Source organism: Plectrocnemia conspersa, unplaced genomic scaffold (genome assembly GCF_051122295.1).
Source record: "Plectrocnemia conspersa isolate PC_06_02 unplaced genomic scaffold, ASM5112229v1 ptg000013l, whole genome shotgun sequence".
Classification (NCBI taxonomy): domain Eukaryota; kingdom Metazoa; phylum Arthropoda; class Insecta; order Trichoptera; family Polycentropodidae; genus Plectrocnemia; species Plectrocnemia conspersa.
Window position 1 is genome coordinate 16,674,516 of NW_028277177.1, and position 23,141 is coordinate 16,697,656.

At 28.9% G+C, this 23,141-nt stretch overlaps 3 protein-coding genes across 3 annotated transcripts; 2 read left to right on the forward strand and 1 right to left on the reverse strand.

The window, feature by feature from the left end:
* Window positions 1-856: 856 nt before the first annotated feature.
* Window positions 857-21,864, reverse strand: LOC148227426 (muscle-specific protein 20-like). Its single transcript, XM_088202560.1, has 4 exons — window positions 21,704-21,864; window positions 1,684-1,895; window positions 1,482-1,602; window positions 857-1,411 (listed from the first exon to the last, which is right to left on the reverse strand). Exons 1-4 carry the CDS (start codon window positions 21,725-21,727, stop codon window positions 1,220-1,222), a joined length of 549 nt encoding a protein of 182 aa, XP_088058686.1. The 5' UTR covers window positions 21,728-21,864; the 3' UTR covers window positions 857-1,219.
* On the forward strand, window positions 7,516-10,053 carry LOC148227427 (myophilin). The gene is made up of 4 exons (XM_088201608.1): window positions 7,516-7,726; window positions 9,113-9,312; window positions 9,381-9,501; window positions 9,574-10,053. Exons 1-4 carry the CDS (start codon window positions 7,721-7,723, stop codon window positions 9,754-9,756), a joined length of 510 nt encoding a protein of 169 aa, XP_088057734.1. The 5' UTR covers window positions 7,516-7,720; the 3' UTR covers window positions 9,757-10,053.
* On the forward strand, window positions 12,146-21,605 carry LOC148227428 (circadian clock-controlled protein daywake-like). Its single transcript, XM_088202558.1, has 6 exons — window positions 12,146-12,568; window positions 12,648-12,740; window positions 12,807-12,954; window positions 14,166-14,299; window positions 17,505-17,654; window positions 21,244-21,605. The coding sequence occupies exons 1-6, from the start codon at window positions 12,496-12,498 to the stop codon at window positions 21,408-21,410; spliced, it is 765 nt and encodes a 254-aa protein (XP_088058684.1). The 5' UTR covers window positions 12,146-12,495; the 3' UTR covers window positions 21,411-21,605.
* Window positions 21,865-23,141: the final 1,277 nt, after the last annotated feature.

A 23,141-nucleotide genomic window follows, 5' to 3' on the forward strand; every position in this document is an offset into this window, starting at 1 on the left:
GCCACTGATTATGATTATAATTTAAGAATATCATATTTTATAAATATTTTACAATTACCTTTATTAGTTTTTATATTGGTATAATACATTTAAACTTCCTATAATTATACCATTTTTACCTAAAAATAGAGAAAAATACATAGCAGCTCTGAATTAAAATCACTTTTTCAAGAATTTTAACTGTGTGGAATTTTCGTGTGCGTAATTATCGGCTACGTAATAATTTGGTCACCCTTGGGAAATCTTAAAAAACGAAAAATTATCCTGAAACATGATTTTTTAATAATTTATAAAATAGCAAAAAAATAACGGGAGAATTTACTTTGTCTTTTTGTTTTTGGCAAAAAATATATTTATTGGTAGTATTTTCGAGTGACTTCCTAGTGAGTCATAAAGTTATAAAAGTCCCTGCAAAAATATTATTTCAGTATGACAGAGGGCGGCAACTTACTTACCCCGATAACGGCAATCGTATAGTAATTTTTTCATTCATCAATAATAATTAATTTGCGTGGTAACTCGAATTGTCGTTTTCTTCTTAAAGGAATGCACATTATTGTGGTCTCATGTAGTATTACGTCGTGCATGTTTGTGTAAGCATTGTAACGATTGGGGGTGAATTTGGCGGTTGTGTGTACACTAAATAATTAGAATATTTTTTAATATTATTGCCGATCACTAGTTTATTACACAATGAAAATAATTTTAAAGATTATTTAGTTATTTTTATTTTTATATATATTATTATGTAATCATACAAGTATTATATACTCTAATGAAAATCAACTTTGTCAATAATTTACATTTATTATTAAATCGTGATTTGTAATTTAATCTTAAAAATAAAAAGCTATTGCAATATTTATGATTTATTTTACAGATTATAATTTATTACTTTCGAACATTATTTCATTCATAACGCTTATGTTTCAAAATACTAAATATAGTATTTCTTAATAAAAATCAATAATTTATTAGTAAAAACATATACTTTTAAAATAATATTTCTTGATTTAAAATAAATAATGGCATGTAGACCTAATGAATTATTTTTATTACAAATATTACTAAAGTAATTTAACCATTTATGCGAATTTAGATAATACTTATTAAATCAACAGGGAAAAATAATTTCTGAATTTTTAATGAAATTTTGAAGTTATATATAAAAATCAGTTAAATTCTTATCAAATGATACAATAATTCCGACATTGAAGAACTATTTTCCAAGAATAATTTTTCTCGATGCACCAAAGTTTTGTCCTGCTTGAGTTGCCATTTTATTGGTTCCAGCCTGCAATCCGATGACTCCTTCCCCAGCACGGAGCTGATCTTCAGTGAAATCTCTTTTATTTTCTTCAGATGGCCTTGGACCCAACCATGGACCACGCCATTCACGATGTTTATAAGCCTTGAAATATAATTAAGTATAATCATGAAGCAATAATGATACAGAAATATAAAAGACGTTTTAAACTTACAGTTCTTCCAATAGCAAAAATTGTTGTTGTAACTAATGAAATGTTTTTCTTGTCCCATAAATCAGTTGTTTGGAAGAGGTCCACGTCAGCTAGCCCATATTTAATACACGCTTTTTGAAATCTAAATAACATTAAATCACTCAATCATAATGAGGAACGTTATGTTATAATTATATTACTATTAAGCTACGAGCGTATTTACTGGCTGAGATTATCCATCATTTTGTAGTCTCCACCGCTAACGTTGATTCTTGTTATAATGCCAGGTTGCAGTCTGTTCATTAGTTTGCAGAGTATAATGCCATCCCTCAAGGCATCTTCGTATAAGCAACCAGATGGAAAGCGCTCACCGATGACTGTCTCAATCCATTGCTGTGCTTCAGCTTCTTGTTCAGGCTCCCTCTTACCAGAACACTACAAAATAAAAAAAATATCATCACATATATATCACTAGCCAAACTTTTAGCATAAAGACTTTTGCTTGTTATTTTTAATTTATTTTAAATCGTTTCGCTTACTTCGCAGCTATATTTTTCTAGATAAGGATTGATATGAGACGAAAAGTTCCACGATGAACGAATGATTATCTCTACTTATTAATTAGCCGTGAAATATCAACACAAATTAATTTTAATAGCGACAACAATTTTTATATAGAATTATATAATATCTATCTGTCTTCAGTATCATAATTTGAACCATTGACCTCGTGACAAGCTACTGTAATATGTAATACAATTATTTTGAAAAATATTTTTAAAGTCAAAAGGTTATTATGTATATTTATTCATTATACATATTAAGAAACTCGTAGAAAAATCTTTATTATTAACAAAATCGAAGTTTCGGTTTCTCAAACTGTGTAAAAGTAAAGAAATACTTTTAATATTACAACTAAACTAGCATTCGTACTTAGATATGTCGTATTCTTAATTACTTAACATATACAAAGTTAATAAATATTCGTTATTTTCAATATAGCAAATAGTTAACGATAAAATATTCTAATATTCATAAAATTATACAAAAAACGAGAAATACAGTTTCAATAAAAAAATACAAATTTATACATACATATTTTTATGTTATAGTAAAAAATACTAAGAGTATTCATTTTTTAGTATAAAACTAATAAAACTTTAAATAGGTAGGAAATTTAATTATAACTATTCTTGCTGCTGAAAAGACTCATTCGGATGCTGTTGATATGGGCTTTGTTGTCAGTATGTATTGTATGGTATGTCCGATATTACTTTCCTTTTAACAAATTATAAAGCGTTTTCATTTTCATTATTCTGTTTGCGATCATTACTGTATATGTAAAAATAAGAAGATAAATGTTGCAAAAAGGGCACAACTGTAGATATAGCAGCGGTACTCAGGAGAAAAATGACTATCTACGTTCTTGAAATACTGTACAAAGCCTTTTTTTGTTAAAAACACAAAAATATTTCACCACAAATATGAAATTATAAAAACCGGAAAATATATTCAGTAATCGAATATTAGAATTTAAGTTGTGGAAAGTCCAACCAGCTGCACCTTTAACTCTGAGATCATTAAAATATTATTAAAAGGAAATAACTAACTTGCCAGTCTATTTTGGCTGCGAAGTCACACCCCTTCGGTTTAAAAACCCGAAAAGTCTTTATTTGCATAAAGATTTAAATTATATTATTCGTAAATTATAGATTCAAGCTATTCAGCTTCTCAACGAGCGCGTCTAGCACAAATATGTTTTCAGCGGTAACTACAAGGAGCTTGTTTAATATTTTATGTCTACGTCGGTATAACAATTATTGTAATTAATAAATCTATTAAGATCGATTGATGTAATTTGTGACTTTTTATGTAAGAAAAGGTCATGATGGTCAGATTTAAAATTTCAAAATGCCGATTAGGTTACTTTTTCGTTGAGTTATTAACGGTTATAAAGTAATATATTATTTATATTTCAATACTAAAAAACAATTAGTGTAACCAATTAAAAGAATCGTGAGAAAATGGTATAATTATATAATGGCTAAAATATTGCTTTTGATTATTTTCGCCATAATGAAAAAGTAAAATATACACATTTAACAAAATAACGTTTTATTTTTAACGTCGATCATTTATGATTTTATATTTAATTTCCTAGAATAATCTTTCGCCAATTTTCAAGCATTGTATTTCATTCTTTGAATAGTATTGTTTGTCTTGAAGTCATTCGGAATGTTCATGTTTTGAAAACATTCAAAAATGCTTCTAAAAGAACTCTGCGACTAATCGTTTAAAAAATATTTTTGACTCACAGCAGTAGTAATATTTATCTTATAGGTTATATTAATGTTCGTTTTTAACACATTAATCTCATTGGTACATTAATACCCCACTTATTTTTTTACTTGGTAGTAGCAATACTTATTACTTAAGATTCAATTATATTTATGTCTGAATATAATAATAAAATGATAAATAAAACAGATGGTGGCGAAACACAAAATATGTGGATTACGTAAGACTTTTCTGCGGCCCGACTAAATGCAGCATGAAAACCGTTAACCCGATTATGTGACTTATAGGAATTGGAGTCGAGATTTTCCAAAACAAATATTCGTATTTGTGTCAAGGACTAGAGGGATTACTGCACTGACCATTGTGAACCAATAAATCTTAGGCAGTCACGTCAACTTCATTGGTCTGATGGGCCCACGCGGGTTTTCCCAAGCGCCCACGTTTTCTTTCATTGAAGCCAAAGCAAATGTATATATTATAAACAGCATTTGGTCTAAAATTATGCAATCAATGTCAACTTAATATACTATGAGCTTTCAGTCGATTCGTACAGTTTATTTATGTCCAAAAAAAATAAACTAATTACATCCGTTTGCCAAAGAATCCGTTACAAAATTATGATGTTAAACGATTTTTAAATATGTATGCCAAATTTTCAGATTTCAACATTGATAACGTCGCGGTAAAATTAACTGAAGAGACATACAGTTAAACTTATAAAAAATAACCATCAATCTTATTAATTAGTATTTTGTATAACTAATAATGTTGATACATATAAAGTATGTTATTGTGATAGTTTCTATATTATTTTGTAAAAATAGCTCTCTTCCTATCTTCCGAGAATGTAAACACACGTATGGTATATTTCAACGTCATCAGAAAGAATGGAATAAATCTATTCAGTTAAGTATACTGGAACTTCTGCGGACGTGAATCGAATTATGTACAAAATCCAAAATCTCCTCGTCCATTTGGAGTATTTTTATAGATTTTTCTTGGCTTCGTGCCTGAAAGCCGTAATATTTATTCACGGTATTAAAATGATACGCCACAATATACGAAATCGAATATTTACAACATCCGTCGACTACAAACACGAAAATAAAATCCTGCAAAAATAAAACTAATGTCATCGCAAATAAATTAATTAACAAATACATTCTTAAATTAACTCATTGTTGTCTCTTGATTCATTCACGCGGATATATTATTAGAATTTGCGTATACTAAATGTATGATTTTAAGTTAAAAATGTATGTTGAATAATAATGATAATATGCAATAGTTGTAGATAATTATATAATTTAAATAACTTAAAGTAAAAAAAAATTTAACGCTGATATTATAATACCATATTTTAATTATTTTGTAAAGATATTTGCTTTATGAAACAGATTAAACAATAGCACAAAGGTTTCAGAATAATTTGTAGAATGTGCGTCAACGATTGGAATGATAAGAAGATAAAATTATGAAAATAGAATTTTATCGAAAATATTTAATATAAATTATATAGATTCAATACTAAAAATTAAAACATTTAAAGATTAGCTATGTTTAATATAATAAGTTTTGCCAAGATTATAGGAGGTATAGATTAAAATAATCTTATCTTTAAAAATATTGTGCTAATATTTTAAAGGGAATAAAAAATCAGATTTTTTTAAAGAAACGAAACAAATTAAATTCAATGAAAGCTTCGATTTCACACAACGGAGAAACTGACAAAGATAACAAATCATAAAACTGAAGACTATGAAAGAAGCTTTATAATAAAATGGTTTCACTTGACGTAGAAAGAAATAATGAAATAGAAATGTAAGATTACTTATGTAGATTTGCCATAAGTTAGTTGTTTAGACCAAGCTAGAAGTATGACGGTTAAGGCTAAACATGGAGGCTAAGCTAAATGTCAGGTTCAGGTTCGATGCTATTTTTTCAGACCGCCTAATAAATGTACAAAGGACAATCTTGACTTTAATTACGCTGAACTAGTAAATACAACTTAGTATATGTATAACGTCTAAATAAAAGTAAGAACTGCATATCATATTTTCCCCATATCTAAGAGATTCCGGAAAAAATAGAAAGAAACCTAACATTAAAAGAGTCAGAATTTTTTTATAGATTGCAACATTGTTTATTCGTCATCCGTTGTTACAATTTGGTCACAAAAAATATTTTTTTTTCATTCGTTATCCACCTCAAACACGAAAATATTATTTTGTATTTAAAAACTAACAATAAAGCAATTTTAATAAAATTACTGCTTTGAGATACTTGCGAAAAATTGGGGTGGTCAAAAAGTTCGATACTTGATGGATGCCGCATCAATTGAGCGATAAAAAATCATTGTGCTGAGTTGCTTAAACGTAATAAAAGCGAGTCTTTCTCAAACAGCTTATCACTGGCGATGAACATTTGATACAGTACAATAGTGTTGATCAATAAAGTTATTGGTCACAGGTTAGATGGCACTCAAAGAAGCAAGTTACAAAATTTTGTAGGCGTTGTATACTACTTAAGTTGCTGCCACGAAACTCAACTATTAATTCCACTAATAACTGCTTACAAATTACCAGAATAAAAGAAATATTTTCAGGAAAAAGACAGATTTGACCATAAAAAAGGCATTGCGTTCCGACGTAATAATACAATACAACACATTTTTATAGAAACTAGACAAAAATTGCTACAACTGAGATGTTTTAGTACATCTATCACATAGTCGAGACTCTATCCTGTTAGAATTTCATTTGCTTATAGCTTCACATAGTTCTTTTAATTATGTAAAAACCTCTTGGAATAAAACTTGGATCAATTTATTGCTAATAAGTCGCATAAATGTATCTTAAGTGCTATTCTTCAGCTACCATAAATATGAAAGAAGGTCATCCATTAAAATGCCACATACATTATTGATTAAGCATATTTTTAAATTTACAAATAAATTATTTTAAAAACACTAAAAGAACGAAACGAATTAATCAGACGTAAGATATGTATACAAAAACATGATCATATATTTTTTTAATGAAAATTTAGCATTAGTATACCACGCTTTAAAAATCCGCAAAAATAAAAATAGACAGTAAGAAATAATTGAAAAGCAATTAAAATACAAAATTAAAAAATATAACGATGAATAAAAAAGGCGACAAAAATCAATATTCTATGCTTACCATAGAAATCTTAAGACAAGCTAAATTAAATTAAAAAAATAATCAAAACATAAACCCTCACAAACAACCATAAATAAAATTTAACAAAGATGTACTTGTTGCTCCCATATCAACAATGAAACAGCTACAATATCAAATTGAAATTTTGCAACTTGAAAATCTGCCTCGGAGGTGATATGATCGACCCTAACATCAAAGGGCAAAACAAGAGAGATGATTATGTATACGTTTAATTTTAAATGTTCATCACTTAAATATAGCGTAAATTATATAAACTTGTAGAATACTATTTAATATATGCGTTGGAATGCAAGTGGGTCGAGGTGAAATCGTATGATAAATTCCTAGTGATGAAGACTTCCAGAAAGATTTTGGAATATTTCATATTAATGACGCGTTACGGCTAGGGTATTTCGACTGCTTATATTTAAATCATAAGATAAAAAATAAGTTAATATATAATATGTATACACGGAAATTAAAACAACATTTCGGATCGTTGACTTAAAAATTATTGTAAAAAAATAAGTGGGTGCTATGAAAATTTATTGTATGTTGAAACGTTGAATCGCAGATGTAGTTTGAGGTCACGGAAGAACGTGTCAGAATCTGACATAACTGCGTGAAAATACTCCTAAACCAGCATCCCTCCTACCAAGTTTTCATCCAACGGGATAGCAAAAAGCTCAACGCCAGAATCCCGACGACAGTTCGGCTAAAGACTCCAAGTGAATTGGTTCGAGATTTTCTCGGATTCAAAACAAACTATAAGCAAAGATGCCGGTACGTTTGTTATCTTTTGCAACAAGTTGTAATTATTATAATTATAATAAAAACGAGCTTTAATAATCATAATAACAATATAAATAATTAAAATAGATTAACATTTCAAAAAAATATAACAAGTGTTAAATATTATAATTTAATAATGTGAGATTAATAACATGTGTATTATTGTAATTAATATTAATCCCATTAATTTTACTTATAATAACAAAGTAAAAATTAGATGAATAAGTATTAAAATAAATTTGTTTTAATTTTTATATAGTGCAAATTTAAATTCACATATCTTGATTAAAAAAATAAGGATACAATGATTTTAATTTACATATATGCTTTTAAAAAAAGGGATACAACAAATAATTAGTTATTAATATATTACATTTATTTAATATGATGTATAAATTCTAATTAACACGTATTAAATAATATATATAAACATTAATATATTAAAGATGAATAAAAACTGATGAAATAATATTAAAAAAAAAATATTACTATATTGTTTTATAACTAAAATAAAATTTTAATGAATACAAAACCTCTCCATATTTTGCTTGAGTGAGAAATAAAAAATAGTGAATAGTGATTCAAAAAGTTATTTAAGCTAAACTAGCTTTAGATTTTATACAAATAAATTGTTAACAACAATAATCCAAAACTTTATCAGTATTAAAACAAAATATAATTAAGAAGTGTGCATATTGTTATTTTTTTCATTGATTGATTAAAGAACTTTAAAATTGATTGTTTAGCCCAGGGAAGCCAATATTAAAACAAATTTATTGTAGAGATTAGTTCTATATTTGAACCATCAATGGCACTAATAAAGCAATGGTGTATATTTAAAACAGTTCATTAGTCAAAAAAGCTGATTGACGTCAGTAGATCTTGAAGGGGCGGTAAAATTTGCCAATACAACAGTAAGTTTACGTGGTGTATACTATTACTCGATTAGAAATTGGGCAAGGTCCAAACGATGTATAAATACACAACATTTCATTATGGCGGATGTAAACCAGATCATGTTTATATCCGAGCGATATAAATATGTTTAATGTTGTGCTTTTCTATAAAGTCATAGAGCGATCCAGCTGTTTACAACATCCGATCCATTGACGTGGATCTATGATCATTCTCCGCTTATATCGGGCATAGTTTTTGGCAGTGATACCGTACACTTTGTAGTTATTTCTAGATGTGAGATAATATTCACGTTTAGATGTATGCACCTTAGCAAAAATCAACACTTGTATGCGGGAGATTTATTTTCTTGGGTTTCCCCTCTTCTGTTATAGAGAGGAACGAGCGCGCAGCATCTGCTAACGAATGGTGGATATTTTTGGAAGTGTGGGCATTAATCAAGCTTAATTTTTTTAAATTCAGGCTCGTAACAAAGACCAAGAAGCTGAAGTACTCGCATGGGTGTACAATGTCCTGGGAGAAAGTCCTCCAAAAGGACAGTATGAAGATATTTTGCGCGATGGAATTGTGCTTTGCAAGCTGATCAATAAAATTGCTCCAGGATCAATTAAAAAAATCCAAGAGAAAGGAACTAACTTCCAGTTGATGGAAAACGTTCAAAGGTCGTATTAATATTTATTTTAGTCTTACTTTGAAAGATAATTTTTATTTAAAAATAAAACTTTAACAGATTCCAAGCTGCCATTAAGAAATATGGAGTGCCAGAAGAAGAGATTTTTCAGACTGCCGATTTGTTCGAACGCAGAAACGTACCTCAAGTCACTCTCTGCCTATATTCTCTTGCAAGAATTGTAATAGGATTATATTATAATATCTGAACTACAGAATAATCGTGTTTTAAATGCTCTAATCGTATTTTTTAGACTCAAAAGCATCCAGAGTACACCGGACCCGGCATGGGACCCAAGATGGCCGATAAGAACGAAAGAACCTTCACCGAAGATCAGCTCAGAGCTTCAGAAGGACAGGTCAACTTGCAAATGGGCTTCAACAAGGGTGCCACCCAATCTGGACATGGTGGTTTTGGCAATACCCGTCATATGTAATTTTCTCATAGAGAAAAACATTTCGATTTCCATTTTTATGTAACTCTCCTAAGACTTTTTAATTTAATTTCTAAATTATTTTTTTTAATTATTATATTGTATAAATATACTAATCCATTCAATTATAGTTTTAATTAGATTTAACTAAGCTTATATTAATATACGAATACAAATTTACACCCACAAAATCTAATGCTACATCGGCGTCCTTGTCAATGATATCCATTGTAACATTTATACATGCATATATTTCTATTAACACTTACAGAATTATTGAATAAAAAACTTTCGCTGTGATTTACTCTTTTTTATTTTTTCGGCCTAAATACACTTACACTTGCACACATAGTCAAACATATACCATACAATACAAGAAACACATTACATTGACTTTTACTTAAAAACACATTTGTCTTCACAAATAAACACTTAGCATCCACTTTACTTTTAAACAGAACAATAAATACATGTTTTGTATTGCATTCGTCAGTAATTTCCTGATTGTTTTTTTTTCTATATTACATTATATTATTAAACATTCTTCAACAAATACACACATAAATATAGTTTGTATATGCTCAGTATTAAAATTTACACTGAATTGTGTTATAACATAATGATTAATGTTAAACACACATCAATAAATATTTTTCAAATGTCAATATTTTTATTAAAAATAAATATTTTTATATTTTATATTTTTCGTTTAATTTATTCTAACCTGTGTTCGTTTATAAAAATAAATAAATATATAATAAATAAAATGAAGAAATTGGTAAAAAAAATTAACGATATTACATCAAAATATTTTTCAATGAATAACATAATTATCTATACTATATGGATGGATAAAAAAATTAATAAACATTATTATCTTGCTACTGTTAAACCAGTTTTATAATACAGGCTTTTTGATACTCCATCTTTTCTACATAACAAAATAAAATACGTAGTATTTTTTTGTGTGCATTAAAAAATCCATAGTTTTTACTTTTTTTTAAAACATATAAAAATAATTATTAAAAATGAGAATATTGCTTCTACAAATCATTATGAATATTATACCTTCATCAGTTATCTATAATCTAGCTATTATTTAAGCTATACTTATCTAATCGTTCATCGTATAAATTTAAAAATCAATGCAGTGAATGCAGAGATAAAATTTTAAAATAATTTATTATCGTTATCCATAAAATTATTATTATATTTATTATCTTTATTTCAATCACTTTTTTACATTATACTACAAATATATTATTTTTAATTTTGTATATGAACCTTAATTAATTAAATATATTTAAAAAACAGTTAGTTTTTAGTATTTTTAGTTTCATCTAAAACTTCAACATGTCCAATATCATGACGAATATGAAACTTTTGTGTTCATTGAATCAAGCGCAAGTATCAAATATATTGATATATTGATTTTATAAATAAATATATTCATTACATTTTTTTAGTATTTTTCTTGTAGTGTGCCACTGATTGCGAATTACTATTCTAGAACATGTTTATAAGTTATTTTATTAACGTTCTAAAATTAAGACTCGCTCTAGTGATAAAAAAACTAGTTTAGAATACTCATTCTTATGATAATATTTTTAATAACACAATATACCTATCACATAAAAAAATAATTGAGTAGGTACTGTAACTAGTTATACACGTGTACTCCTAGTTATGGGCTATGCTAGTCATTTTTACAACGTAAATACGGTTTATTTTACATGAGTATCAGTGCATTTTATTGCAATCGTAGGAGAAAGTTGCCATTGCATGCAATTGCCATATTATAAAAGGAGTGAATTTAATCTCTTATTGGATAGAAGCGTATGAAACGAGGCGGAAAATATTTTTTTTAATTAGCTAAAGATCAAATCGAGATTATAATTAACCTTCTCGTAAGTTGTTTGCATAAGAAATGTAAGTTCCTTGTGTAGATATTATAATAATGCATTAAAAAAATATGCATATTAGCATTTTTGTAGTACTTTAATATAAATATTTAAATTAAATCTACTGGCAGTTATATACAGGTTTTGTGCTTCGAAAAAATAGGAACCAAGCGCACTGCAAATAGAGTGACGTAAATGCAATCACTCTAATGAAACATTCCTGCCAAGTCAAAGTTAAGATATTTTAATTTTGAAACAACATGACATGATTTATGTTGCTATAGATCCAATATATACGTGTGAACTTGGCTGAATAAATCTGTGCTAGCTGAAGACTGTTTATCCACTGTTAAAATTTAACGATCCATAAATGCAAAATGTTTACGGGCCAATAAAGTTCAAGTTTATTTTTTCTTTTGTGATGTTTAAATATAGCATATGTTGAGAAAGTATTTTTTAGGATTTTCATATGAAAATTCGCGAATTTCACTATATGTGGACGAGTTTGTTCGACTGTTAACTCTCTCTCCTTGTTGTATGCAACTACCTTAGCAGTTGCATTGCAAAATTACGTAATAAACAATAATTCCACACACCACGTCCCACATCACTAGTGTTGTGTCTTCGCGAGTAAAGCCTGAAACTCGTTTTTAGTGTAGTTTAACAATTCATTAGAGTTAGTCCACCGACAAGAACAAGAAAAGCGCGCTCCCCGTTCCGCCCAAACGGACATGTAAAAGTTTAAAAACCTAGTTGCAAAAAAAAGTGCCCGATATAACGATTAAACAAGTTCAGACTGATTTATAATAGTTAATTTCGTAGTTAAAAACACAAATTTAAGATGTATTTTAAAGCTCTGTTGATACTTACGTTCGCTATGCCAGGAGTGATTTATGCATACTACGAACAAAAACGTAAGTTGGATACTAAATTAATGTAATCCTTAAAAACACATTCTATGTAATAAATCATTCTAAATAAAAAATATTTCAGCCAACTTTATTAAAACTTGCTCCAAGAAAGATCCACGTTTCTCAGACTGCTCGAGAATTGCAGTTCAAGGGATTTTCGACAAATTGAAAGATGGTGAGTGATATTTGGGTGATTTAGAATAAAACATCATGGTTTAATATTGCTTTTGAAATTAATAAGGTTTGCCGGAGATTGGCATAGCTCCATTGGATCCGTTGAAAATACAAAAAATCAGAATTTTGCAAGGCGACGGACCAGTCAACGTGAACGCAGCTCTGGACAATGTAACAGTTACCGGTTTCGGTAAAACTCTAGTTACTGTCAGTGAGTAAGTGATATAATAAATATCGCAATGAAATAATATAATAACGTTTTATGGGAAGAAGTATGTATGAACAATCTATTGTAATACATTTTATCGATTATAAGAAGCGATACATCAAATAGTTTAATTACCGATGATAATAATAATACAAAAAAGATTATAATACACGATAGTGAAAAGTCATAGAATGACTTAAGCATTTTAAAATAGTACTCGGAATTTTCTAAAGCGATAGTATGACTCACCCCAAATTCAGTAACACCAATAATAGAAAAAAACATGCGTCTTATAATCGATGAAATGTAGTTCATACAAATATGTGATTGTCATATTTTTTTTGTATTTCCTAGTATTTATAACAACCCTTTAAAATATAACAATCATATTTATATCGATTCATTTCATATAATTGGTTGATTTTTATTGAATCTAAAAGTATATGTATCAATATAATATATTAAATCTTTAAATGTATTATGAGTTTATCGAAGAGAATGAGAGCTTTAAGTTTTAAAAAACGAAATATTTATACATAAAATATTTATTATCATCATTAAAAATTGGTTAAAAATATAATTTATTAACAATGTAAATTCATGTCGATGCCAGCAAATTTTTTTTTTCAATTTTGCGACTCTTGCAGAGTCTAATGCCTATGAGCCTTGCACCTTCTGAACCTTTCGTGTATATTATAATTTTGTAACGTATTTGGCTTATGCCTTTTTTGCAACAAATTAAAAAAAAATAAAAAATATTTAGTACTGAAAAATATTTAATAATGAGAAAAAAGTATTTAAATAGAAGATTAAAAATAAAATAATCAACTGATTTTGCCTAATTAGGCTAAACATATTCATTAATTGGTACACTGATTCATATTAAATCTAAAATGAGAATAGTCTTCTTTAACAATACATATAAAAAAGGACCACCGGAAAATATGTAATTAATTAGTTTACAATGAATGCTCGTATGCTTACGCAATTTTATCACTACCTTAAGTAGATGGTTAAAATAAAAAAAATCACTACAATACTAATTATTCTTTATTGAAATCAAAATTGTATAAATACAGTTTAAGCTGTTTTTTATTGAAATGTAAATTATAAAAGGGACCAATGTATTTAAATAAGAATAATCTATTTACGTTTAAAGATACAGTTTTTATTCATTCAATTTTTTTTACTTTATTATCATAATATTCTACTTTTTAGGGTTCATGACAAAACTTACGACTTTTTCACGAGAATAGCCATCCCTAAATTAAGGATTGAAGGAACTTATGTCTTGAATGGAAGAATTCTATTATTGCCCCTCGTCGGAAAGGGTCTGTGCTGGTTTGAAGCAGGTGAGTGTGTTTTTATAGACCATTTTATAACACATCGCGTTATCCATGACGAAAGCAGCGATCCGAATGAGTGAATAACTGTGTACATGCGCATGTACAGTGATAGTGAGATGGGTTCGTGTATGACGCTCTTAGTATTCTGTTCTCCTCGTACGATAGACGCCAAATGCATATTCCTCCGGTATGGGAAAGAATGGCATGGCGCTAGGAATGTCATGAACGTGAGCTTTACTTTTCTAACAACGAAAAAACCTCCTCACCAACATATAACCCAGGTAAAGCCACGTACTAAAATGTATGTTTCCGCGTTTGTGAATCGTACCAACAACATTTACAGTACTACATACAGTAGGGAATTGACCGAGATGTATCAACGCTTCTCAAACTATTCATAAAACAACATTTTTTTTGTTTACAATTAATAATATAAATATTAATCATAAACTGGGCCAGCCAAAAAGATTCAAAGTTTATTATTACCACTTATTACAACATCACTAGACTAAAACCATAAACTATACTACATAAAAGCATCATTATAAATATTTATTTTAAGATTAATAATATAATAAACACCCAGATCCGTTTATATCGTATATATAAATGGTTTCAAGCTTGGTTAATTTTATTTACCAATTTTTTTAATATATTTTTGTTCCGTTTTAGTTTTGCGTTTATATGTTTTTATATAAAATGTATGAATATTAATTAGTAAATTTTGTATTAAAAATGTAATATATTTTCTATGGTTAATGAATAAAGAAAAGTTTCAGCTACGGTACTAGATATTAATAGCTAAATTAAATAAAAAAAAATTTTATGATAAATTTCTATTATAAAAATATTAATAATTAATTAAATTTTATATTTTTTTAAAGAACCGTTATTTTAATATAATAAAATGTCTGTAAAAATTTGCTGCGAATATGTTCTATTAAACAGTTATTTTACTCAAATTACGTGTTGTAGCCGCTCAGCGAGAAATTTATATTTATTTCAAAATGGCGTTTATATAGAATCGTTTTTGGGTACATTAAAAAATATACATAAAATATATTTTATATACACATTTTCATTTATAGAAACGTAACTAATTCCTATAAGTTTTGCCGACGGTATTATTTTTATCAAGTTTAAAATTAAAAATATGGTTTTAAAGTACTTTAGGTTAAACTCATATACAGTTATAGTTTTTTCATAACTCTTTAAAGGTTCCGCGATTCACACAAACACACACTCAAAACCAATATTTACTTAGAAATAAATAAATATTATTTACATGCTAAACCGACATGGTCAGAATGCACACATGCATGATCTTAATCCAGTGCGCAGCAAAACTTGATTTGTTTCTCAAAATGCATGATATTAAAAAAATTTAAATATTTTTAGATTGACTTTTAACACACACCTTTTTTTTGTTTTTTAATGAAGTCAACTGAGAGCCAGTGCATTTGGTGAGCCTGAAAACGAGTTTATAATAGATGCTTGCTTTTTTTTCGGCACGAAGATTGCAATTGTTATTGTTTGAATGTTAAACGCATATAAAAATATTGTTTTCTTGAGAATGGATAGCCTTTCATTTCTGAGTCATTAACGTCATGATGCAGAAAGCATCATGACAATTGCCGTATAAAAAGGCTGCAAGAATTAGGTAAATTTTTGAATATCGGTGTGTAAAAAAAGTTTTTTTTTTCAATATTTATGATAGACAATTTTTGACCTCTATACGTCTTATTCTAAGATTTTTTTAAACAGAATTTTCGAATATCCGCTATTTTAAAATAAGACCATGTTGGCTATCTAATACAGCTATTTATAATATTTTTTAAATTTAATTAAAGCTACGGAAGTTATTGCTTTAAAAAAACCGTTATATGCCATTCAATCTATGATCGAAAAAAAAAAAATTAGTTTCTCATTTTTAATTAATATTATAAAACGTTTTTAACCTCTTTAAATTTTGGTGGTAATATTTTTTATTTTTTTTATACAGCCATTTTAAAATAATACTTTTTTAAATTTATATTTTATTTAAATTTCTATTTCTTTAAATTTCTTTTAAGCGTACTACCTTTATTTTTTTAATAGCTGCCATTTTGAAACAATTTAGCGGACCAGTCTGACTAACGAACTTAGTCGAGATTATTATATGGCAAATATTTAAAACAAGTTTCATGTCGATATGACTAAAACTACGCAGTTTTTGTATAATAAAAAAACTTTAAATTTCATATATATGTACGAATATATTAAATTTTTGACTAAGGGTGGTTTTGAAGCAGTGTCTACTGAGGATAGAACTATTTTTATAACATGTCTATATGATTAAAACTACGGAAATTATTTCCCACATAAATGGCAAAAAAAATAATAGCCACCATTTCGAAACATAATGTCTGTTAAAAAAACTATTTTTTTAATTTTTATTTAGAACTTCCTTATTTTTTTCTCTAGATTTTTTTTACAATGTTACGAATTTTGTATTGAATAGCCGCTAAAAGCTAGCTAACGAACCTAGTACATTTTTAAAACATGTTTCATGTTGATATGATTAAAACTACGCAGTTTTCGTATAATAATAACTCATTCTGTATATACTGAGTTTTTGATTGAGGGTGGTCTTCTGAGGATATTCGCATCATAGGGACCTCTGCAATATGTATATTTCTTAAAAATATATTTATTTATATATTTAATAAATACGATGAATATTCGTAGAATAAATAAACAAAGGTTAGTATGACAATATTTATTTTATATTACCTTTATTTATTTAATCTCACCTATTATACAAAGTTCATCAGTGACAACGGATAACCTTCCGTTTTCTTTAAATTCACAACACCATTTTCAAATGTTTAAATGTTCATATCATCATTATTGAACTGAATGAACCATGCAAATAGCAGGATTAAGAATTCACACGGCCACTTTAATCACACTGGAAGCACAACGTTGTTGTCACTGAGATCTGGTAAGCTCTGTTACCAAGCCCGAGTAATAAAATACCCTTTATTTTTACTAGCTTTGTATATTTATTTTAAAATATATCTACATACATTGATCTGTATTTGTATAGTTTGAGAAACGCTATCATTTGTATTTTAATAAACAACACACGAATTGAAACCATGACTTTAAAATGACTTTGTATTTAACATTTCCTCAATAATTAATTAAAAATGACATGTTTGTTTTACAGCTGATTTGGACATAGACATCTTAAGCGACGTCAAAACTTATGCCAAAGACAAATTCATATTTTTCAACGTCACCGACGCCCATGTCAAGTTCAATATTGGCGGCCTCAAGCTGAAGATGCACAACTTGTTCGACGGAATAAAATCTCTAGGTGAGATGGTTATCTCCTATCGTGATATGAACTCCTGTTAAGAAGCAACGTGCGCCATCAACATGTTTTGTTTTCAAAGTATCGGACCGAATCGGACGTCGAGATACCGACTTGGCGATCATGCGGTCCCCATAGTTTCAAAAATTCGCAATGCCATACAGCCCCGCAGGCGTGCCTGACAAATTGTCGACGGAAACACTAAAAAGAAAATAATTATGGTTTTGCCGAGATTTGATGACGTCTTTCATCCTGAGGGAAGTAGGCGTCGGATATTTTTGTTGGAGCTCAGCCAATACGCTAAGAGTCCGAAAATATTATTCCTATTTTCGAAGTTTTCGAGTAAATATCGGTTATATCGCAAGCCGACGTTTCAGCCTCGACGATGGCGCCATCTATTAATGGGAATATGAACGAAGCGATTCAAGCGACTATCGCTAGAGCGCGAGCAAGAATTTCTATTGCACATCGTTTGCAATGAGTATGTTGCCCTGGTACACAGACGTTCAAGTAACGTTACGTTTTCCGTTGGGTACGTACGTGTGGCAACATGAACGAACACATACAATGCACGAACAACAAACTTTGATGCGTTTCTATTGATTAGATAAAATTAAATAAATATTATACAATAATGTACTTAATATTTACCTTAGTGACACGTGCATAACTATTAATACGTTCACCTCTGTTTTTATTTGTTTTTTATACATATACATAGATAACACTTTTTTATCACATACAATTTTTTTTAATAATATATTAATACTATTTCAATGAATACATTATTTTCTCGTTAACCTTGATATTGATGAATAAACCACTACGTTGTACGAGCATATACATCTACTATCTAATTAGAAATACATATTCATAATTTTATTTTTTTATGATTCGTTCAATAAAATCAATTCAATTATATTTACCTACATATAACAGAAGGCGGTTCTTCAAATTGAATAGACAAATATATATACTTTTTCTATGTCAAAGAGAGTTTATTTATTCAAACTTTGTATGCCATTGTTATCGGGAGATAACACTACAAAAAAATACTTCGAATTATATATGTACTCTTATTTTTTTTCATCAATGTGCTAGATAATTCCGGAATGAATGTCGTTTTTTTTAATTTAAGTTTTAACAGTCAGTCATGCTTTGGCCGTTGATACCTGAGTACGTATTTTATAATATCTGTATGGTGCACATCTGGACTCCACACTTCGATATTTAAAAATTTTTTACTAAGTGAACAATTTATATGAATGACATGTCATATGAATTTTCTAGTAATATTTAGTCCCATATATATGGAGACCAGCTAAGATAGACGATGATGTCTTAACTGAAGAAATAGAAGCAAATATTATATTTTGAATCATTAAAATAATCATAAACATTCAAAAGTGATTTTTTTCTTTATTAAAAAAACGACATTTCAGAATTATCTAATACTAAATTTGGGGGGAGTGGTGCTTATATTTTTCTCGTGTTCTTAGAGTGTAGAGTACGCTCGAGATAAGGATTCCGGTTTGTTATTGTGTGCGTGAACTGTGTGGCTCAAAACAATTTCGCTCAGAATATTTAATTTTTTTATTTTAAAAGAAAATATACGTTTATTTAATATACATAGATTTTATCTAAGTTGGAAATTTCAACGGACAATTAAAAATATAGTATATAATCGAAGAAACCAGACATTGATGTCATAAATTAAATATTTGCAAAATTCAAAATCTTTCACTAGTCAAAAAAATAATGAAATCTTTAGCTATTCTTCAAAAGCAAAAAGATATAAAATGGTGAAAGAAATTATTCGCAGATTGCTTAATGGCTCGACGACTCTATTAAATCATTAGAATACATTGAATAAATTAAAAAATTATCATTGGCGCAACGATAAGAATAATAACTTTTTTAAGCCTTACAGAGAATAGTGTAAAAAAACCAACAACGTACGGATTATTGGAAAAATAATTAAAATATTTTATTCCACGGGTAAGAGAACGAATAACTTACAGTGTATATTTGAAGCCTTGATATCAATTAACCCAGATATGCCCAAGAAATTTTGTTCTCTTAAAATTTCATTTATAAATAAAAAACAGTGGCACGAGTTTAGTGACCTACCCATGGGACAGTGGGCATATCTGGGTTAAACCAATATCAACACAAAATTATTTTAAATAAATCACTAGAGAAGATCGAACTTCTGTGCCACACTGTATTTTAATGACGAATACCAGCGTTGACGAATCAGCGACTGTCCTTAAAAGAGAAAGCGAGACAACGAAGTACACGCTACATCGCTACACGCACACAATAACAAACCGGCATCCTTATCCCGAGCGTACTCTAACTAAACTAATTTTGGAACGGATAGTATTTGATAAAATACACATGCATATTAGGGAATATATTGGTGGTCAATATAAAATGGCAATGTGCTTATGTCTTGAGTAGGATATTGTATTAAATTGTATTATTATATACCCACTAATGGTATAAGTCGGTAACTAATACTTAAAATATATGTGTATGAATTCAACATGGATCCTAGTGCTACTCACTTTTTTAGAAATCAGAAGTAGTGATTATTATATAATTATAATTCTGATCGATCATCGCAGGTGAAGTTTTTCTGAATATTCCTAATCTCACAGATGAAAAATTGAAATAAAATCGAGCTAGGTCGTGCATATATTGAATGTAAACTGTAATAATAGTTAATAATAAATAAAATCACTGATTTTCATATAAATCTGTTGTGTCAGTCGTTGCTAATTCTGTTTACCTAGTTGTAACTCATTGGATTAACGCTTGTCACGTTGCAATGAATGATTTACAATTAATAAATAAATAAATTTTATATAGAGCATTTCCAATTTACAAAATAATATGATTATGTAATAAAAAACAATTTATTTTCTTCAAAATATTTGTTTACATAAATCGATGTGTTTCTTCAAAAAGAATAAACAAAGATATACATATACAAAGATTCTGGAACCTATCCCCCTATTTTATATGAACTCGAAGTCTCAATTTACGCGGATTTTTATTTTCTGGAACCTATCTTTCGTTTTTGTATGAATTTACGCGAATCTACCGCGTAAATCGAGGGATATGTGTATTCTCAGCGTATAAGCGATTGCATTTTTTTAATCTTTACAACTATTGCGTTAATGAATGGATGGTAAATAAACTTAGTCTTTAATTCAATTAAAAAATACGTTAAATAACGTATTTTTAAATTAAATAAAAGACTATATATTATATTTTGTATTCTTAAAGTTGATTAAAGCAACTTTGAAATGTGTAACATTAAAAAAAATACACATACAAATAAAGAGAAGGTGTGGGATAGTCAAGATAAAATAAAAGTATGCCTATGTTTTGAGCAGATATAATTAACAAACTTTTTATTTTTGCTTGTGTTAAATATTTTTTATATACAATACAATACAGATTATTTTAGTTTTTAGCGTGAATACATAACTTGTATATTTATTTACTGGAAATTCCCCACTCGTTTACATGTTCATTTTTTATCAAGTTTTTAATTCATTCATGATTTAATTATTATTTTTAGAGGACAGCACAAATGCATATTTGAACGCCAACTGGCGTCCAGTAGCCGAATCACTTCGACCGATTTTGTCACGAACCATAGAAGATATTATGCTTGTAATTCTACAAAAGTTGTTCAACAATCTACCAGCGAATTTCATGATAGAAGACGTCAAAGCAAATTCTTAGAATAAAATAAATAAATTAGGTTTAAGACAAAAATAAACAATAAAACATCTCGTTCAAAACAATCATACTTATTGATAGATCAGCATTCCATTGCATGTACAATATATTTGTTTATATAAATGTTATTTATATATTTCTTTGTAAAATAAAATTTTTGTACACGATTTTTTAAATAATAAAATAAATAAAAACAAATGAACACTTGTTTGATTTTTCCATTTCACTGCACATTTTTTTGGCACCGACTCTAATACACTCATGATGAGTTATAACATACCGAAAGCGAAACTTACCTGCCACAATGGACGACCCGGCATGCTGAATAAAGGTAAGAACTTTGAACTTGCTTGTTGACCTAACCGTAGTCAAATAGCCGGTTTTAGGTCAAATCTTGTGTTATATACCGCGAGAATATCGACACTGTTCGTATTTGTGCACACATATGTGCTTGGGGGCCGTTTATTTTTACGCACACTCATTCCCGTGTTTACGGCGTCCATAGGTGTTGGAAGTGTTGTAGTTGGAAATTTTAAAATTACATATATAACACCATCGGTTGAACGCATCGCTATCTCCTGTTGCCTTGGTACTCGTTCATGATTTGCGTTCAGCAGGTTCTGCGGCGAGCATTTATTTCATCATGGTAAATCGCAACGGTTGTGAAATGTTCGTCGAAAGGGAAAATTCTTAGAGGGCCTCTCGGTTTCCTTTGGATGCACAAAAGGAACCGTAAAGTAAGAGAACATAAGTCAAAGGAGATGTCGATTCGCATGCACTTTAGCTGCATTTGCTCAATATAAATGCGGTCGCGTTCAGTGGACAAGACCAACGCCCGAATGCACTCGGCTGCATATCTACTTCTGTCTCTTTCTGTCGCATGCTTGTTATAAACCGAGACACGTAAAACGGCATCATAGCACAACATTGCAAGCATGCTCGCGACAAAAACATTATGTATGTTACCTTTTAATAATATTTAAAAAATGACCCTATTAAATTCCGGCTATCACATATAAGATGTACTGACCTTATTTCAATAATTTTAACTTCGATGTTTAAGATATTAATACAATTTTAATGATGATTTTTTAAAATTGCATTATAAGTATACAATAAAATAACGCACAGTAGTAGTATAAAATGGCCACCGCACTCGCAACATGCACTAAAGAAAAGCAGCGATATTATTAGTTTTTTGTAAATTCTGAATCTTACACCTGCTTGAGAACCAAAATATGAGCTAAAATACGGTATATAAGGGTTCGAATTTCCAGTACAATTATCACTCTCAATTCTTGAGCTGCGATCTACACTCGACATTGTATTGTGACATATCATGGTTCACCATTAGTGGCCTTGATATAAGTCGACAACAGATTTATCTTCTCGTTGACCGACTTCAGTCAGCTGATTCGGTCACTACTGAATATACGACAACTCTGCTCACTTGGACAGCTGACATACGTCGCTCACGTGTTGATACGCTATCACCAACGGGCGATCCAAGCTTTGAGATACTACTTCCTACCTGGCCAATTAATGACACTGCCTCTGATTCATGTTAACGCGGACAGTTCGTGATAACATCGATCATGATAAGAAACAATCAGCTACATTCATCATATTCCCATCACGTGTCTTCTTTGTTGGCATAAATCGGTATATATTTATGTATTTAAAGGTATTTTAAATACTTCACTATGCTTGTCACATTGAAAAAATTTCCTTTGG